This window comes from Spermophilus citellus (assembly GCF_964194105.1).
Source record: "Spermophilus citellus genome assembly, chromosome: 10".
Lineage (NCBI taxonomy): Eukaryota > Metazoa > Chordata > Mammalia > Rodentia > Sciuridae > Spermophilus > Spermophilus citellus.
Window position 1 is genome coordinate 54,774,666 of NC_138197.1, and position 21,896 is coordinate 54,796,561.

Below are 21,896 nucleotides of genomic sequence, written 5' to 3' on the forward strand. Positions count from 1 at the left end.
TTTTTAAATTTAATTTCCATGAGCATGTGTTAGATGAAGTTATTTTTTCTCAGTTAAATCTCCAATAGAAATTTTCAAAAATTCTGTAGTGGTATAAAAGTCTTTCTTTCCACCTTACAAAATACAATTGACCCCCAGAAATAGCATTGTTCTCTTTGACAGTTGCCAATCCTGGGCTCCTATTCCTTTGAAGTAAAGGCCAAAACTTCTGTGGTATCTTCTTCTTACTATTGCATCTTAGAAAAATCACATAAAATTTATGCAGAATTTACATTAATTGTGCATTTTTCTATGCATTTTCTGTCTATGGCTCAAATTTCTAAAGGTAAGCAGGGCATGCACGTCCAACCTATAATAATAAGACTCATTATCACACCAATATGAACAGGCTGCAGGGCTAATCAATCATTTTTCCCAAATGTATCAAACACACACAAAAAGCCCTAGAAACAAGTTTAAATTAAAGTGAGTAACTCCTGTCTAACACCAGAGTAAACAGGAAACAATTCCTTGTTAAATTTGGGCTTTTTAAGATTTCATTATACTGTTCATATGATTGCGAATGCAAAGCCAGAACCTGGAGATGGATATTACACTAAAAAAAGGCTCCGCCTTTTAAATAAAAAAAAAGCTGATTCATTTCATTCTTCATTCATTTCATTCTTGATCCAAGGTCTAAATTGGTTTATAACAGGGTTCCTCTGTCTCAGCACCATTGGCATTTTTCAACCAGATAATTCTTTGCTGCAGGGCCTGTCCTGTGCATTGTAGGATGTTTATTTAACAGCATTCTTGGCCTCTACCCCTAGGTGCCAGAAGCACTTCTTGGGTTGTGACAAGAAAAACTGTCTCCAGATAGTGCCAAATGTTCCTGGAGGGAGTGGGGGAATGGTGGCTGGGGAATGAAAAGAAATCACTCCTAATTAAGAACCACTGGGTTAGAACAGTGTTCCTCAGTCACTGGACTCCGAGAGATCACAGGTCAATGAACTGATCAAAAGTTCACAGTTCACAAATCCTTAACCAGGCCTCTCTCCACCAAGCAAGGTGACATGACTAACCCACCCGCTTTCCTGGGCCACACTCTGAGCACTCGACCCTTTTCCACATTCTCTTTTCAACTCCTGCCCTATGTAGACATGTCACAAATCAAGTAAGAATCTCATGGTTTGGGGAGTAAAGGCACAATTGAACAGAAAATTATTTTATTGCTTTCTGTTTTCCCAAAGCAAAGAATGTCTGTATTTCAAAGAAAGAATTATAAATTGTACAACTACAATTGAAAAACACTACTTTCTGCTTAGCCTTGTTATTTTAAGCTTTGAGCTACTTTGGTGAGGATGATAAAGAGGAGAAACAATCAGGACCAAAATGAAAAAGAGAAATTAAGCAAATCATAGGCAAATAGAATAGAGCACTGTGCCCAGTATATTTTGGCTCAGAGCTAAGATACCAAATTCCATTCTCAGGCAGAAACTGCCAGTAAAAGGAATCAAGAAGAGCTCGGATTTCTAGAACTGGGGGGAAAATACTCTTTTATAAATGATAGGATATGGTTCAGCATGGGGCTAGAAGAGACAACAGCCCAGTATTGGGTAAAAAGAGAGTTCTTATCCCTGGAGCTCATGAGCACAGCACCACCCTGAAGCCTCCCTTCTCTCCAAGCAGATGCTCACTCTACACACACAGCATGGCTGTAATCACAGAGGAGGGCTTGCTGAGCCATACATACCTATTGTAGGAGAGGAAGGCCAACAGGAACAGGAGACACGCTAACACGTCAGCTCTGCCAACAATCCCAGCCACCTATGAAGTTTAACACAAAGAAAAATTCAAAAACTCAGAAAATTCTGTCAGAAAAATCTCAGAGAAATGTCTTTGTTTGTAGATGAATAATATAATGTAACAAAATAGTATAGTATAATAAAATAGAATACATATTATTCTTCAAATTCTGACATGACTAACTACCTCTGATCAGTAAGAATTAACAATAAGCTTACAGAAGGAGAAAAAGAAGTGACAAGATTTTCATGCTTAACTTTATTTTTAACTTCTCTTGTAAAAAGGATCAATTTATAGCATCAAAGCTTATTCATTTATTATTATTATTTTTTAATCTTAAAAAGAGGGCTGGGGTGTTGTTCAGGGATAGAGCACTTGCCTAGCACATACAAGACCTGGGTTCAACCCCCAGTATCATAAAAATAAAATAAATATTCTTTTGAGCAGTAATGGAGTGTGTGACACTGCTAATCTTTGGACACCACAGTGGTAATTAAGCAGAGGATACTTATGTACTTATAGAATAGAAGGAAAAAGTAAGCTGAGGAATCAATATTTTGGGCAAGAAAGGGAGTAAGTTTGAACTAACAATCATTCCACTGGAGTATATGTTCATGCAATTATATGCATATGCAAGTTTGTGTGTATGTCTGTGTGTGTGTGTGTGTGTGTGTGTGTGTACACGTGTGCACGCATGGGTGCACATTTCTAAGATCTGCCATTGCACTGGCTAAAAAGTAGCAAAGTAACTTCCTGGCACACCCAAAAGTCAGTCCCCATTCAAGAGAACATTGGCTCCCTGGAAAAAGGGCTGATTACTGAGAGGAGGGTGGAAAGAATCAAGAAAAGTTTCTATCATCTTCTCATAGCAGTAAAAAAGGACCCAAAAAATTTAAAGTCAAAAGGTCACAGAAGCCAGCAACAAGGGGCTTCCACTGACCAAACCTGAGACAATTTGAATATCAAAATAAGTAAGGACCATGATTTATTATAAACCACTGAAAACAGAAACCTGTGAGTCCATTTGTTTAATATACAAATGATGAAAGAATGGATGCAAATAGAAGTGCATGCCTACACAGAGCAAGCAAATGGATGGGAAACAAGGAGAGCTCTGGTTTCACTGAAAAGCTAATGAATGTGGGGGAAATAAGGGAGGTGAAAAAAAACATTTTTGCTGCCAAAAAGAAAAGGCTAGCTAGAGCATGAATACCAAAAATATCAATAGGGCAGGGTGTAGTTCAGTGGTAGAGTGTTTGCGAAGCATGGATTGGATTCCTAGTATCACAAAACACAAAAACAAAAACAAATAAAACAATAGATGCAGTCAAATGCTCTACCACTGAGCTACTGGATTAGACAGAGCAGAATGAAGGGAAGGGAGGGGAAAGGGGAATAGGAAAGAGTAGAATGAATTGGCATATTTCCTATGTTTGTATGTGAAGAAATCCACATCATGTACAACCACAGAATGGGAAGTTATATTCCATGTATGTACAATATGTCAAAATATACTCTACTGTCATGTTTGCCTAAAAACAAATTTTAAAGTTTTTTTGAAAATAGATGCTAAATCTAAGCAGTAAAGTTTCCTGAAGTGAGAGATATTAGCATGACTTCAACGTCTTCCCCACTGACTACTTTTCTAGAAAAATAAAAAAAATTAATTACATAATGGAGATAATGTGTTACATTGCATTACACATTCACTAGGCAATCAAAATCACCACCAAGAAAGATGCCTCATTTATACATTATTCTAGTCAAGAATATATAACCTGAATATAATCATGAAAAGAAAACAAAGCAAACTCACAACATCATCCTGTAAAAACACAGACATAAATATGCTATTAAATATGATAAGTAATAATATATCATATATAGTAATATATAAAAATCTTCATAAAATTTTATATTAGTATTTTATAACACTAAACTTTTATTACCTTTTAATTTATTCTGGTTTATATTACATCATGATTCCTAATTACAACTTTTTATAATCTATTGTCATAATATTGCATATATAATATGCATATATAAGTAAACATATATATGTATATAAGTATACACATATGAGTGTATTATATATGCATGCATATATTACATATATGTAATACATTAAATTTCATACATTTAAATATTTATACATTATGTATTATGTATTTACATATAATATGTTATATATTCATAATGCTTTTTTACATTTATTAATTTTAATCATGTTACAAATTATAAAACATAATATGCATATTTATATTATAATTTTATAATAACATTTCTATATTACAATTTAATGTATTTAAAACATTTTGTAATACAGACACTTCAACCTAAATTCTGAATCATACTGCCATCTATAAATTATATAACAGAAAGACTGAAGATTAGTAATTGTTCCAAAATAAAGGAGACTACAGAGAAATTATGACCAATACTCTCAGTTTTAGAAAATATACCACTAAATTATTAACATGCAAAGGGGTATAAATTATGCAACTCCTTCCAAATGTTTCAAAAAACAATATTTTTACAGAGAGGGAGAAAGAGAGGAAGAGTGATAAAACAAATGTGGAAAAACATTAAAAATTAGTGAGTCTGGATAAAAATATTGTCACTCTGTGTATTAAGTTTAAAGTTATTTCAAAAAATGTGTTAGTTCAAAAGGGGACTGGAATGGAAGTGGAGTGGGAGACAGATGACTCGTATTATTCTGCCTCACAGGATGTGTGTATTTCTCTTCATATTTTAAAGTCCAAGAAATAAAACTAAAAGGAAAAAATGGGATACAGATTTTTAAATTTTTAAGTGCTTCTAAGAAAATTTCCCCAAAGAGCTAGATGAGCAGTTCATGAGGGAAATGATAAAAGGTGACATTTCGGGCACCAAAAAACAACATCACCCAAATCAGGAGAGCACCTGAGGCCCACGGGGTGTTGGAGAATCCATCAACAAGAGCAGAAAATAATTTCTTGGGATGCAGACCCCTGAACATCCTCATCACTAGAGCACAATTTGTGGTCACAGGGAGAAGCGATGGCACAGCAGGGAGCGGCCCACCCACCAGCAGCACAGATGTCTTTTGTCACCTGATTGAGACTTGATTTTGTTATGTTCAATTTCTGAGATTTGGGGTAATCTTTATATGAATATAACAACCCCACCTCACATATTGTCGTCACTGATGACACATGGAAATTGCCAGCCTGATGAACACCAGTGCCCTTCCTCCTTTTCCCTTCAGAGAAAGGGAGTGGAACTCTTCACAAAGGTTTGCCTGTACGAATTGTGGAAATTGTCTTTTCACTTTAAGATGTACATATATGATATCTTAATCTAATTTTATTAGGCAGTCTAATATATAGTTAAAATATGCATAAATATACTAACTAGACAATTAGTATACTGTACACACTGACATATTGTACATACCAATTGACAGCAAGTCACATATTAAGAAAAATTCTAGTCTCTTGGTGTAGTCCAACCTATAAGAGAAACCTAAACACAGCCAAAGAATTGTATCGCAGCAGAGAGCAAAAGCTACTACCTAATTTGGCTGCTTGGACCACACACTGTTCATTGATTGCTTAATCTATAAGGAACCTGAGGGACAAATCAGGTAGACGGCATGACTCAAGGGAGGCAGGCAGAGCAGTGTGGTATCACCATTGTCAAGGCTTACCTCAGAACTAGTAAAGCAACAATTGGGCACAGGTCACATGTGAAGCTTAGATCCACTCAGTCTGCACCTCTGCTTCCTTGAGCATTTAGCTGAGCAACACTGCAAGACTTCCTGAAGGTTCCACAGAGAGCCATCTAGCCTGCTGCAGTCTCAGAAGAAAGCCTATAGTCTGGGCTTGGAGGGACATGCACTACAGTATCGCCAATGTGGCCAAGAACAAGACTTGCAAACTGATATCAGGAGTAGCAAGTTGGAGTGAGGCAATTACAAGCGAGGCAGGCATACCTAATGCATTATAGGTGTCCTTAAGCCCTTCAGCCATTTTGGAAGCAGCAGCAACAACATATATCCTGGATGTATAGAATGTAGTAACCCTTTGAGCAGAAGCTCAGAGAGGACATTGAAACGTTAGTGCTGACACTAACAGGCTCCTTGGCCAAACCAAACCATTAAGCATTCAACAAACACCTGTTCTATACACCTTTGAGCTGGGATCTTTGGGGCAAAGAATTAGATATCTAAAAGCAAAGAGTTCATCATCAACTACTAGAGCAGCCACTCTAGTGATTCAATTAGTCAAGATCATCATGTTCAATAACTGTGTATTTTATTCCCGTTAACAAGAATTTTCCAAGTGCCTATCTGCCAAGGATTGTGCCAACTGGAGGGACACACCCTGCCTCGAGGACTTGAGCATCTGGTGGAGTTAGAAGAGGGCATTAAATATGATACAAGGAAACCACATGCAACACAAGAGGAAAAATCACTGCCAGGAAAAGACTGGAGGGTTTAATTTTGACTGTAGGATCTGGGAAGGCGTCACAGGGGAATGGTTTTACAATCTGATACTGAAAAGATGGACAAGGAAGATTTCAGAAAGCTCAAGACTAGGGGATTGGAAGCCTCAGCCAGGAAGGGAACAGAGATGCATTCCAGTCAGAGGATGGAAGTAGGGAAAGAGGTCTGAGGATATGTGGAGTGCTTCCTGAAGGAAGGGCAGAAAGTGATGAAGAGTGTGGAGCACATGAAAAGAAGGGGGGTGCAATGGGAAGTGGAAAGGGAATGTGAAGTGGGAGCCAGTTGGACTTGATGCTATGACAATGTGGTTGAAACTGTACAGTTCATTAGAAAATAAAAAAGTAACTGGTCAGTTTTGGGCAACTGAAAAACATAGGCAAAAGAACAGCATGTATTCTGGCCCCAAGTTGAAGGTCTATACCACCAAGAGGGTAGCTGTAACCTGGAAAATGTAGCCTTTAACAAAATGTTCACCCACTGGGAAAGCATCAGTGTGTAGAATTAAAAACAGGTTTAGTATCCCTCATCTGAAATGCTTGAAACCCTAAGAGTTTTAGAGTTCGAATTTTTTTCAGATTTTGGAATATCTGCGTAACATAATGAGATATCTTAGGCATGGAACCTTAAACACAAAATTCATCTATGTTTCCATATACTTTTTATACACGCAACCTAAAGGTAATTTAATGCAATATTTTTAGTGTACCTGTGTTTTGACTGTGACCTACCTCATGAGGTCTGGTGTGGAATTTTCCACTTGCAGCATCATATTAGCACTCAAAAAGCGTCAAGAGTTGGAACATTTTGGAACTGGGAATTTGGGATTAGGGATGCTCAACCTATAATGTAAAATACAGAACTCCTAGCAAGAGTAATAGAATCATGTGTGGGAATTTTAACTAAGACTTAACTTGCTCTCAAAACTTGGTATTTTTTGAACACCACTCATATGATTTTTACAAAGTATGCTATTTTATAAAGTGATTAATGTTTATTGTATTTGTAAGACTGAGTTCCATTAGCATCAGACAGGGCCAGGAACACATACTTAGCATGTGGTAACAGCTACATGCCAGCCTGACCTAATCAGAACACAACTAACTTTCTCTTATGTCCTCCTGGCCCATTCTGGAAATGGCCTTGACCTTGGAACTCCATGTATCAGCTTTTTCTCCTCTTGCTTCCAATTAATGTAAGTGCATTCCTTCAAACCAGTAAAGTCTCTGTGATGATGGGGTTTTCTCAGAAGACAATTGTAATTTTCCCAATTTCTCTGTTGATTTTTCTTATGATTTCAGGATTCAGAAAAACATCGTATTTCCCAAGAAATACAATGTCAGGAAACATTTCCAGGAATCTCAGGGACTAAAGTGAAGTAAGTCTACCTCTAATTTTTTTCTTTTTTTTGCAATTGTCCAGCAGAGTGTCTATTCAATAGGCAGTGTATTATAGGCACTCCAATGTTTGTTGAAAGAGTGAGTATAGAAATGAATTGGTCCCTATATATTTATGTTGGAAAAATGCTTCTTTCCTCTAGGGTTCTTGTGTTATTACAACATGTTGCTTTGTCTTGTATCTATTTATGTGCCTATTTTCTTTGCTTTCCTATGAGCTTGGTGACCATCAACCTGTGGATGGGGTCCCTGCTGTCCATTCACTTATTCCCCCAGCATAGAGAAGGCAGCCCTACACCAAGCACATACTCATCAGCTATTTGATGATCTCACAATGAATAAAGGAAGCCTTTAATCACATCAGCATGTTTATATATGATCATATCAATGTGTTTAAACTAAATCCTATCCCAAAATTTTAAATTCCCCATGCTGTTCAAGATAACTTATGGTCTGGTCTCACTTTTTTTCTTTTTTAACAAAAGGGAGAAACTTCCCAGTAATTCCCTTCCCCCACCACAACAAAGTCTTCTGTTGTTTTAAATAGTTTTAAATAATTTATCACTATATCTTCTATCAAGTACATCTTTCTTTCTATTTCTCTAAAATCTATAATGAAATAGCAGTCTCTATTTTACTTTGCAGTACAAATTGTTTTGTAGGTCAAATTTTTTCCCTTCTTCTCTATACCTCCCTCATCTTCTTGCAAATGTAAATGTCTTCCCTAACATATCCACTTTTTGACTCCTTTGCACCTTTAATTGTGTTACTATGGATTGTATTTTTATTAGCACAAAAGCCTGTTGAAACCCTTCGTTAAAGGTCATTTTGCTAATAGGATTTGCCTGTTTGCTTCAAATCCAGCCTAAACACTATCAGCTCATGATCACACTGCCCCAAGTGGCCCATGCTTTCTGCTTTCCCTCTGAAACCATTGAATTACATCTGCAGTTTCCCTACTTATTTGATCTTTCCTGTGATAATTGACTCCAAGACACTTTAAGTATAAATTTTCAGTTGAACTTTAAAAACTATTCGTCAGAAACAAAATATTGGTCTGTGGTCTTAGATTAAAACACAACACTGACCCAGCATTGTATATTTTATATGGCTAGGATTGGCAGCCTTTGATTATTTTTCTTCATGTTAGTACCAAAAAGAACATTAAAATTCAGGTATCTCTCTCATCTCATTAAGTTTGTATCTAAAGTCTGTCATGCTGGCGTTCTAAAATAAGGTTGTGCTACTGCTCTAAATGTACCCAGTGGAATGTGGACAGGAAAGCAGCTCAAAGCACTTTCTCTGCCCTTTACAGGATCATATACAGGCTCTTCTTTGAATAGTAGACATCTGACACTATCTCCTTGAACTTATTTTATGTCCCCCTCAACATTTTTAAATGTATTACATACTTATGCTTAAAATATTTTATTATCTTATCTCTCTGTAATAAAAATTCATATTTAATTTAAAAAAAATTTTTTTGCAGTGCTAGGGATTGAACTCAGGCCCAGGACCTCGTGCATTCTAGGCCAGCACTTCACCACTGAGCTGTGTCCCCCAACCCATAATTAAATTGATTTTTTAAATTTCATGTGGCCAAAAGCCTCTAAAGGTTAAAATTTTAACTCTGTATTACTGTACCCAATATTATTAATTCATAATTGTTCAATATATCACAACTAAAATAGAAAACATGAAAATTATTAAATATAAAAGCTTATATTTTGATATGTGCAGCAAGTTTCAATTATGTGTTTAGCTATCTGTGGCTGAATCTTATTACCTTTTGTTTAGAACAATGAGACAGCATGAAGCACCAATTCTATTCCTCCTGCAACCTTTATATAGATTATCCACATAAATGACAATGAAGTATCCGTGTTATAGCAATGACTTAATTCTTGGAACTCTGAAGTTACCAGCACTTATCACAAAGTGATCTATCATCTTACACAATTTTTTTAATGATCTACCAGCAGACAAATCAGCCAGGTCCTTCTCTAATTTGGTCAAAAGCAAATAATTTAAACACATCCATTATTAGAGTTAACTGGCATTACAGCCATTTACTTTCAGAGTTTTGTAGAAGTAAAGCAAAAATCCTCTACCAAGAGTTACCAAAGGACAAATACTCATACCTCACGTTCTTTTACTTACAAGCATCTTGTCCAGTCTACTGTACTCAGAGTAGGGAAAATTACCTAAACAATGTCATTTTTTATATGATGATTTTTATCAGTCTCTGTGTGTGTGTGTGTGTGTGTGTGTGTGTGTGTGTGTGTGTCTATGCGTATATCCACATACAAGTTTATCAAAACCTTGGGCTTAAAGGTTTAGAATTCTGTTTGTGGAAAATAGCCATCATACAACCTGATTGCCCAAATCAATTATCAGTATCAAACCAATTAGTCAAATCTTAGGTCAGTTCAAATAAACATACTACTGTGCATCTCTACAATTATTGAACTTCTGAACTTAGAACATCAACAGGAGCCACCAATCCATATTTCTAATACCATATTGTATTCTTCATAGAAATACACATTATGGTTTGGATGTGAGGTGTCCCCCAAAAGCTCATGTGTGGGCTGAAATTATACCTCAGTGGTAGAGCACTTGCCTAATACGTGTGAGGCACTGGGTTTGACTCTTATAGCACTGCATATAAATAAATAAAGGTCCACCACCACCACCACCACCAACAACAACAACAACAACAAAATATATATATATTTAGTTTAAAAAAGCTCATGTGTGAGACAATGCAAGGTTTAGAGAAATGATGAGACTTAACCCAGTGAATTAATCACCTAATGGGATTACTGAAGGCAGGTGGGGTGTGGCTGGAGGAGGTGGGGCATTGGGGGAGGGATTTGGGGGTATATTTTTGTATCTGGCAAGTGTAGATCTCACTCTCTGCTCTCTGATCATCATGTGACCTGCTTCCCTTCACTATATTCTTCTGCCTCACCTCAAGCCCTTAGCAATGGAGCCTGCAATCTATAGATTGAGACCTCTGAAACTGTGAACCCATAAATAAATTTTTATTCTTCCCAAATTGTTCATGTCAGGTCTTTTAGTTGCAGCAGCGAAAAAGCTGACTAAACTCATAAGACAGGGAGAGATCACAAGTTCTTTCCTCAATGTATCATGTATTAATTGAAGGAAGCCTCCTGACCCCAATAGATCTGTTCCTTTAGAAGGAAACTCAAGGGTATGTATGCCTCAGGCATGGTAGATTCTGATGTATGACAGTATTCCTGGTTTAGGGGTTTTTGTTTGTTTGTTTGTTTTCCTTTTTGGTACCAGGGATTGAACTCAGGGTGCTTAACCATTGAGCCACATCCCCAGCCCTTTTTAAATTTTTTTTATTTTGAGACAGGGTCTCACTAAGTTGCTTAGCGACTCGCTAAATTGTGGAAGCTGGCTTTGAACTTGAAATCTTCCTGCCTCAGCCTCCCCAGCCACTGGCATTGTAGACATGCTCCTACACCCAGCTCTTATTTTTGTCCAAATGAGAAAAGGGCAGGTGAGAGAATAAGTTAAGAAAAGAGAACCAATGTGCCATCTTCCCTGCTGGTGTGTTCTTACACAATCGACTTTGGGAAAGTGTCTGCATGCCAGCTAAGGCTTTGCAAAAGACTCTTAAAAAAACTGTGGGGCCATGTACTCTTGGAAAGACATCCTCTGCCTCCAGCAATGTACATGAAATAAACTAGCTATGGTTACTAAGATGTAGAACAAAGGAGTTCAACAATGCCACCTCATTCAGTGCATAATTAAGTAAATATTTTAAAGGGGCCATAGATCTAAACTATCAATAATTTCAAAACAAAAGTTTTCATCAACTACAAAATAACTACACCTCTTATTAAATAACTTGGAAAATAATTGGTAAGCCTCATAAGTCTCTTTCTAACATTAAGGATGTCACTCTGTTTTTGGTCCTCCTCCAGCTCTTACAGTTCTGCTTCACAAATATTATAAATACAAAGCACAGTGAGCAAAAGTAAAACAGAAATATAGGGCAGGAATAATGACTTAGCATGACAAGTATCTCAACATGCCCCTTGCTGTTTATAGACGCATTAGGATTTAAATTTTCTGCAAATAAAAAAGCTGACTATGTACTATTACTTGGACTAATAATAGTGGCTATTTTAAAAAGCAGTTAAATCCTCAAGGTGCAAAAAAGTCAATTTGAACATTCAAAAAGAAAAGTGGTCAAGCAGAATGATTTTTATATAAAGATAAACACTTCAGTAGAGCTTTGAATTCACCTGGTTTTGAAATGAAGAAAAAAAAAAGATCAGTTAAGCTGATACATACAAATACATTTGTTTTGGTTGTTATTTCATTGAGTTCCCATTATACTCACCGCCTCTGTGTGAACAGGATGCACAGCAAAAAGTAATGCCGTAACAAAAGCAAGTCCACGATTCTTGAAGACGGTTTTATCACAGGTGTACATCAGCACGAGGGTCACTAAGCAGTGTAAAATTACATTTACTGCGTGAAAGTAGAATGGGTTCATGCCAGTCAAAAATACGTTTAGCCTGTAAAAAAAAATTAAATTAAAAAATAAAAACCTGTGCTAACTTCAAACACAACACAAGCACAAAGAAAGCAGACAGATTCTATCATTTATACAGATAAGCTATTTGAGTAATTATTTTTAAATGACTCCCAATATTTCATTATTTGATAGATTTGAGTATGAACCACTTTTTTTACTATCTCCAAATTAATTGTCCTATCTGCAGAAATCAATGCATATATAATACAATGTCACTTTAGGAAACTTTGGCCATGCTGAGGCAGCAAAAGCAGGTGCTCAACCTGTTTTTCCTTCACTCGGTGGATGATATAAACCCCTCTCATAATATTCTTGTTCTCACTGCCAGCTACTCCAAAGTGGCCAAGTGTTCAAATGCAAGTTCACAGTGCTGTGGGTCAGAGCCACAGTCACTGCAGATGAACAGAAACCAGAAGCCTGTGACTGTGGCCACGGTTCAGACAAACCAGACATGAATGTGTTCTCTCACCTATGGTGCCACCAGGAGCCACATTTCCATATTATGCATGTGACGGCATCATCTAATTACTATCCCACAAGGGGATCTTTGGGGCATTACATACTATTACCAGCTGCAGCTGAAATAAAAAACATGAGCAAAACCATAATGTTTCAGAAATCTATACTAGATGTTTTTAATGCAGATTCCCAGATCTCAGAATCTGATTATTAAGACTATGACAAAGAAACAAGAAGAGGACCACATAGAGAAGGGAAGTCAGTTGTTGAACATCATAAAAAAAAAAAAAAAACTTTCATGAGACAGAAATGCAGAACAGAGACATCTGAAGGTTGCTTTAAATTTAGTAACAGATCATACGATTGAGTCTATGGGATTATAGAAAAAAATGCACTGGACAGGGTCTAGATGTTTTAGAGGAACATACACACCCTTAGTCTCCAGTCCATCTTACAAAAGAAGTAACCCTAGGTCATTCTTCACATGCCCTTGATCTTCTTCTCTTACAGAAACAACTCCTCTTTGCCAAAACCACCCAGACTGCACAAGTCAGCTCTAGCGATGACATATGCATATTCTAAATACTTGACTTGATTCATGCACAGCTTTCACCTACAGAATTTTAATCATCTCAAGCTTTATTTGGGCATATGAATCCAAATGTCATAGTTACTAATCAACTCTTCCTTCACTCCCACTCCCAACAAAGTAACCATAATTCAAAACCAAACCTGGAAAACATGGACTGTTATATGGGATTCAACTAAGGGCATTGATGCAAGATTGGACCCAGCTGTGTGTAGGCAGATCCATGAGCCTGCACACACCAGCACCCTTCTACAGACTCATGGTGGGAAATAATCCAAACGAGGGGAAGAGGAATGGGAACAGGCAGGTCCAAATAAAGCAAGAACAGCACCACATTCCAAGGAAGGAGGACCCCACATGTCAAAGTTGCCAGAAATCAGAAAGCTCCGGTCTGGAGATGTAAGAAGGTAAGACCACGGTGTGGTTCTCAAAGAGTTGGACACAGTTGCTATAAGTCCATCCTCCTGAGGCTGATTCCTCACTAAACATTCTAGAACAACTAAACTATCCATTTAAAATTCATTCATATCAGTGATGATGATGAGAGGAAACAGCATCTCACAGGCATTTGCTGGGTATCCAAATTGGATCTCTGACAGGCAGTTTGCATGAAAGCCTTTAAAAAGTGTATACTCTGACAAAAATTCTCATTTCTAGGGATTTTCATGAGGAAATAACCAGAAAAGTATTCAAAGATCATGTATGGGCAAAAATGCATCTCACCATGCTAATTATAAAAATAGCAAGATCTATTAAAAAGTCTAAAATGATTAAGAATGAATTCTCCAAACTTCAGTCAGTTACCTTGAGACAAAATGGTAACAAATTTTTAGGACATATCCTGTTTGCAAGAATAGAAAAAAAAGAAGATCTGATGCTGGGAGCCAATAGGGGTTCACAAAAAGAGGATTTAACTGATGAACCTCCTAATTTAATAGAGGCAGGAGTGTGATAGATACATCACATCTTTATTTTAACAAAGACATTTATCAAAATCTTTTGCAATCTCCTTGCCCAGAAGATAGCCTAAGATGGATCTGTAGCAAACACAAAGAGTGGTGAGTAATAAATCAATGCCTCCTTGCACTGAGACCTCCTCTGTATGTCACAGCTTTCCAATATTATCTCTGCTTTGTCCAATATTTTTATCAAAGATTTAAATGAAACTAATATGTATCCTTATCAAGATTATAAAAATACCTGTATTGGGGAAGGAGTGCTAATTTGCTGATATTCACAGAGTGTAAATGGGTGAAATTATGAATTTTAATAGGATTAAACTGAATAGTTTAAGAGTAAATAGTAAGAGTAAAGAGGGTATGTAAAACAGAACAAAATGCTGCCAGTCCAGATGAAAATAGTGTACCTGGTACTTCCCAGGAGTTTTTAGTTCCCCTCAACTCAGAGACTCAGTGTGTCCTGGGTAAACAGACCAAAACATCAACAGAAAGACAGGGAACTGCTGGGTAAGGTAGCAAACACTGTACTCTCGGCAGCTCTGGAGGCTGAGGCAGGAGGATCCAGAGTTGAAAGCCAGCCTCAGCAATGGCGAGGCACTAAACAACTGAGTGAGACCCTGTCTCTAAATAAAATACAAAATAGGGCTGGGGATTTGGCTCAGTGGTTGAATGCCCCTGAGTTAAATCCCCAGGGAAAAAAAAAAAGATCGGGAAATGTACAAGTCAAACTCTTTTTTCATTTCCATGTACTCCAACAGGACTTATCAAACACCTATTAGACATCAGGAATAGTTCAAGGCCCAGAGTTACAAAAAGAAGATAGGGCATTTGCTTTTAAATGGTTGACCACATACTAGGAGCAAGAGAGGCAGTTAGTCAGATAAGTAATAGTGACAGAATTCTAGCAATGGAGAAACTACCAGGTGCAAAGATTTTGGAGAAGGTAATATTCTACCTGTGGACAGGAGAGACAAGGTGGGTGGAATCCAGCATGGAACAGGAGACCTCCAGAGTGCTTCTTAGCCCTAGAGCACCTTCACAAGAGGGCTCTAGGAGTAGAGGAGGGAGAAGCTCTCTGTAATGAGGTGTCAGGAAGGTAGGTTTGTGGAAGGGGGTGTTCAACCTGAGGATGATGACAGAGAGAAATGATACCAAGTTCTCTGGGGGGAAAGATCTTGGTCAAATTTATTGCTGGACCCCAGTATCTAACACATTCATGGTTGTAGCACAATATATTTTTTGTATGAATAAACATGACAAACAAATGAAATACTGAAGCAAGGCACTTACTCTAAGTAGCTCCCCAAAGGGAAAGTAAGATCCAATAACAACATTGTAAACAGGCTATCTAAGAGCCAGGTTTAGCCAGTAAATTGTTTTGTTTCACCTTTACATCTTTTTTCTTTGTAAAATTTACCAGTATTTTACAAAACAGATGGTTATTTGGATAAATTTCCTGTTCACCTTGAAACGTTATTGGACCTGACAACTCTGGGGTTATATGGCTATGCAGAAATATTTGGGTGCCAATTTCAATAAGACAAATGTTCACAATTTGCCATAGTCTCTGCCAATTTCTACTATATTCCTAACCTGATGCCATTCATCTATCATCATACACACACATACACACACACACACACACACACACAATTTTTCTTTTAGTAAAAAGAGAGTGCAATGTTTCTTGGGCCTATATTACTATCACAAATGGGAAATCAAAAGACAGTCAAAATGACTGTTTGAAGAAAAATGGAAGAAAGTATATTTCTGGAAGAGGAGGATATTCCCATATGCCTACTATGCAAAATTCTATATGTCAAAGAATATAACCTCCCATCCGGCTCAATTCACTCAACTACCACATCAGCTAACCCTTTCAGGATTTGAGTTTTCAACCATTAGTATACAAAATACTAAGAGGACTTAGCTCAAAAAAAGAATTAGCACTTCAACTAGTAAACATCTGTGCATTTAAACTATATCAAGTGGGGCATGGTAGTACACACCTCAAATCCCACTGGCTCAGGAGGCAGCAGGAGGATCCGGCCTCAGCAACTTAGACCCTGTCTTCAGTGGGAAAGCACCCCTGGGTTCAATCCCCAGTACCACCAAAAAAAATAATAATAATGTAATAACAATTAAACTAGATCCACTGCTTCAATAACCAGAAACATGCACACAGAAGTTCCAGGCAGGATGACAGTCCACCTGGAAAAAATTCTCAACAGCAGTGTCTCAGGTTGCACTTCACCCTGAAGGTGCCTCTGTGATGGCATTTTACCACTTTCCTAAAATTCACTAGCTGTATTACTCAAAAGTCATGAGCATTTTCTTATTGATTGTAAGAAGCTAATTTCTTTCCATTTACATATCCAACCCGCTCAGCACACACTAGATTCTAAATGAAAATTTACTGAATGAACATATGAATTTATATAATGTTAGAAGCTGAAAAGATCGTCATTCCTTTTCAACCCTAAGAATCTCATTTTATTTGGTTTAGCCTTCTTTTTTTTAATTTAAAACTAGGCCAAACAGTAGGAAATAAAAATATTTTTTTCTGAAATAATCCTAATAACCATCTCTGTCTCATAGTTTGGCAAATATGAGCACAAATCGACCCTTCTCCATCTGAACTCTCTCTGCCTTCTTGTAAAACTGCCCAGAAAGGTGGAGCAGTAAGCTCACAGAAATCAGAGTTGATGGTTTCCAGCATGGCCACATCCATTCCCAGGAAAGGTCACAGGATCTGGAACCAAAGGGGAGGCAAGGGAAGGGCTCTGAGCTGTCTGCCTCTAGGATCTCACAGCCAGGAGCTCGACATAAACTCCATCACTCTTTTTTAATTCTCTGCTTTGAAAATGGCTCTGGTTTAGACAGACAGACAGACAGACAGACACACACACACACACACACACACACACAACAGGCTGTATCCCAGAAAGAGACTTATACTGGGGGGTGGGGAGGAAGTCCTCAGAAAGATCCCAATTCCATTTCAATCAATCAACTCCATCTTCACAAGCTGGCACAGGGCTGGAAACTGGCTAAGACGTCAGAAATCTCCACTGTGGCAACTTGAGCCTGATCCTGGTCTTGCACCAATTTTCCGCAGCATATAGATCAAGCAACATTTTAGAGGCCTGTCTATTTCATTCCTAGGAACAAAACATGATTCACCACCTTGATGCCTTCAGGTCAAAACTTTCTGATGCCCAATGCATTCCCACTGTTCCTCATGATATAAACTGCACCCAATTGGTCTCTGGTATTCCAGGATCTTATCACTCCACTGATGCCAGAGAGCCCAACTGAGCAGCATCATCCAAACATATCACATTCAGCCTACACAAGGCAATCATCAGAGCACATCCCAGAGCTGCAGGTGCTCCTAATAATGTCATTCTCAATGCCTCCATGAAGGCAAAGCCATCTGCTCTCTCCAGGAATATTATGGAGGGGTAGAAGGGTGTATGTGGTTTGCACATATTAAATGCTTCCCAACATTGCTATCTCAGTGAGCCTTTGGATTCCTTTCTGTATATTATGCCAGGGAAACTGTGGCATCTCAGTCTCACTAAACATAGGCCCCCATGGAGTCCCAGTGGTTTCCAAGTTTCTTAATCACCTTATGCACTAATTATGCTGCTAATTTCCTGATTCCATCCTAAGATACTCTAAGCCAGTAGATCTGAAATGGAACCTGGAAATCAGCCCCAAGTAATCCAAGTAATTTAAGGCAGGAGAGTCTCAGAACAATAAGACATGGATCTCAAAGCTTTGAGAAGTTGGGTAGGATTGACAAGCTTACCAGAAAAGTTGTTTTCTCAGCATAACACAACACACATTCTTTTCCCAGAAGAACTAAAAAACAGGGAAAAGGAAAAATTGACTGTATCTCCTTTATCATGTTTCTCAGGTCTCAAATGATATTTTCTCCAAAACTTTCCAGTGGATTTCCACAGCCCAATACTAGTACACATCACATTCTCCTGTCTTCCTCTATTGCTGTTCGTCTTCCTTCTTCCCCACCTCTTGCTATCATTATAATTCTCAAATGCTTATAAGTGGTTTCCATAGTCTTCTTAGATCATTCAACCAATAAATAACAACATCTGGTTCTGCTCTGTTTTTCTCTAAGGCAAATCCCTTTGGCCCTCAATCATTTTGGTTGCTATCCTTCTGCATTCCCTCCAGTACCAGAACTAAATAAGCAAATCATCATCACTTAATGCATCTAAAGTACCAAACGAAGCAGTTCACAGGCACCAATGCAGATAACAGCACAGAGGAAAAAGCAAAATTCCTGTTGATTTGAGCTCAGTGAACCACAGCGTCACCTGCCCATGAAGGGGCAGCAAGTGTCATTATGACTTCATTTAGAATAATGACTGTATCAAAGGAGTCAGAGAAACTGAGGACAGGAAGATCAGTAGTGATACCCAGAAGACAGCAAGTCCCAGAAGAAAATCCTTAAAAGGAAATCAGAAAAAAGTAGCCCAGTGTCCCAAATACCTTAGTTATAACTACAACTGAGCTGTCAGTTTTTAGCAAATTCTCCCTCTCTTTTTTTTCTTCTCTTTCTTAATGGTGTTTGGTGAGTACTGGGATGTAGAGCAATTCAGACATCAACTATCCAGCGTTATTGAAGACATCCAAGATCGCAAGCAAAGTACTCTATAAGACTCTTATACTTCAATTATTAGCAACAAGTGGAAAAGTCACCAAGCCATCTGTACTTCCAATCAACTGGCTGCAAAGTGGGGGCTTCCCACAACTCTCTCAAATTCCATACTTCACTAGAATGACTCACAAGAATACCACTATACTTATTGTAATTTGCTTATAAAGGACACAAATCAGAATCAAAGAAAAGATTATGGCGTAAGGTCTAGGACAGTCCTAAACACAAACATTCTGTATCTTCAGGATGCATCTCTCTCCCAACACATCAGTATAAGATTACCGACCAGGGAGCTCAAGCAAGATTGGAGGTCCAGTATTTTTAATGAGGTTTCATTATGTACACATGATTGATTAAATTATTAGCTATGGATTGAACTCAATCTCCAACCCCTTTTCCCTCTCAGGTTGAGAGACAGAAGCTGATAACACATGGCTCACAGCCCCAACTCTCTATGGTAATATGATTGGTCTTTCCAGCATGGCCAGTCCTCGTCCTGAAACCATCTAGAAGTGAGTCACCACCACTCCTTCACATAAATTTAGGTATGTGGTTCCATTTCTATCCATTAGGAAATTTCAAGGGTTTATAAGGTCTCTCCCAGGAACCTAAGACAAAGACCGGACAAATTCTTTAGTATACAACAATGGGAGAGAGGAAGTGATAGCCACATTAATTCCTTTGATAAAGTAATGTACTCTATTTGATCCAACAGAAAATATTTCATGTTACATGTCATTGACTAAAAACAAAGCAAAACAAAACAAAAGGTCATTTCTTATAGAAAGCAGGGCACTGGAATTGATGAATTTTAGGGCCCTAAGTGCAGGTTGTAGGAGAACCCGTGAAATTCTGAGTTTTGTCTCAGAAGTACAACTGCTATCTCTAGCTTAGAACTTTGTAGCAAGCATCCACCAACGATTTATGCTTCAATGCCATTCGACAGGAAGAAGATCCCAAACTTCTAAGAGACTCATGATCTCTCAGCAGGTTTCAATGGAAAGCCATGATTGCCCCTTTCAAAATCCAAGCTGCCTTTAACCTCACAGTAAGCAGGACCCAATGGAATCCTCTGGGTTGGTCAGAGGAAAGACCAACTCTGCCTTCACTTTTCCCAGAGAGGAAGTAAAAAGTAAAATTAACTAAGAAATAAATAAGACTTTTCTACATTTTAAAAGGAGGCCTACCTTAATATTTCCCCAAAAGCAGGCATTCATAAAAAATGGTGTATGCATTCATTTAAATTGTCTATTATACTTATTACATTTTTAATATCATAGGTCTGTTTTTTTCTAATTCTTTTTAAGTTGTTGATGGACCTTTATATTTTATTCATTTTTTAATTTTTTTAATTGTAGATGGACACAATATCTTTATTTATTTATTTAAATATGTGGTACTGAGAATAGAACCCAGTGTCTCACATATGCTAGGCAAGTGCTCCACCACTGAGTCAATCCCCAGCCCCTAATTATTGCATTTTAATTTACAAATTAATGGGGTTGACTGTGACACTTCCATTCATGCACATTCTCATATCCTGCTTTAATTTAACCATCCTACCAACTATTCTCCCTTCCTTAATAGTCCCTTTTCTTCATTTTTTTTCCCTATATGAGAGAAAACATGCAATATTTGGCTTATGATTAACATGATGACTTCCAGCTACAACGATTTTTCTGCCAATGACATTATTTCAGTCTTCTTTGCAGCTGAATAACACATAATGTCTGTATATGTATGTATGTATGTATGTATATACATACATACAGCATTTTCTTTATTCATTCATTCATCTGTCAAGGGGCACCTAGGCCGATTCCATTTCTTAACTATTGTGCATAATACCACAGTAAACATAGGCACAAAGGTCTCTCTTTTGCGTGCTAACTTCATTTCCTTTGAGTATATAGCCAGGAGTGGTAGAGCTGAATCCTATGACAGTTTTATCTTTAGTTTTTTTGAGAAACCTCCATACTCTTTTTCCATAGTGGCTGGAAATTCACATTCTCATCAACATTGTATAAGGGTTCTTTTCACCCACATTCTCATTGATATTTGTTTATTTAGCCATCCTAAGTGGGATAAGATGGAATCTCAGTGAAGTTTGATTTGCAAGTCCCTAATGGCTAAAAATGTTGGGCATGTTTTCATGTTAAATGAATTTATTTTTAATTGTCAATAAAATACTCATTTTTTTCTTTCAGCAGTAATTCTTAGGCCGCTACTATGCAAGCCAGGCAGAGTCCTAGGTGGTAGGACAGAGCGCACACTGTCATGACAGGATATTAAAACCAACAACAAAAATACAGTGCCAGGCAGCAATGAGGGACGTGAAGGCAAAGCAGGTTGGAAAGATAAGGGTGAAACATGAGGGAATGTTTGCTGTTTAGTTCAAGAAAACACCCTGTGAGGAAGTGGCATGAGCAGATACCCCCATGAGGCAGTGAGAGAGCAGGCCGGCCGTCCACAGATGGATGGGGAAGAGCATTCAGGAACAAGAAACCACAAGTGCAAAGGCTGCTGGCGGCAGCAGGTCTGGCCTGTACGGGAACAAGGGCTCCAGAATGCCCAGCTGGAGACTGACAGCCCAGAGGACAGAGAGGGAGCCAGGGGTCAGGCTGAACAGGACTCTCTAGAACAGAATCCCGACCTTACCATCTGGAAAAGGAACATGGCCATTACGTTGGCATAATCAAGCATTCCTCATCCCTCTTTTAAAGTGGGATGACACTGGGCACGGTGGCACGTGCTGATGATCCCCAAAGCTCCAGAGGCTGAGGCAGGAGGATCATGAGTTCAAAGCCAGCCTCAGCAACTCAGCAAAGCCGTAAGCAACTCAGCAAGACTCTGTCCCTAAATTAAAGAATTTTAAAAAGGGATGGGGAAGTGGCTCAGTGGTTAACACCCAGTACCAAAAATTTTTTTTAAAATAAAATAAAGTGGGATGACTACACA

General features: G+C 38.0%; 1 protein-coding gene across 3 annotated transcripts in view; it reads right to left on the reverse strand.

The window, feature by feature from the left end:
- TMTC1 (transmembrane O-mannosyltransferase targeting cadherins 1) overlaps positions 1–21,896 on the reverse strand; it is a 260,026-nt gene that overhangs the window by 231,395 nt on the left and 6,735 nt on the right. For all 3 annotated transcript variants that reach the window (XM_081310209.1, XM_081310208.1, XM_081310207.1), the window contains exons 2-3: positions 12,047–12,224; positions 1,733–1,806 (exon numbers count right to left, since the gene is read on the reverse strand). In XM_081310209.1, the coding sequence (XP_081166335.1) occupies positions 1,733–1,806; positions 12,047–12,224 (252 nt within the window). The remainder of the gene's footprint in view (positions 1–1,732; positions 1,807–12,046; positions 12,225–21,896) is intronic.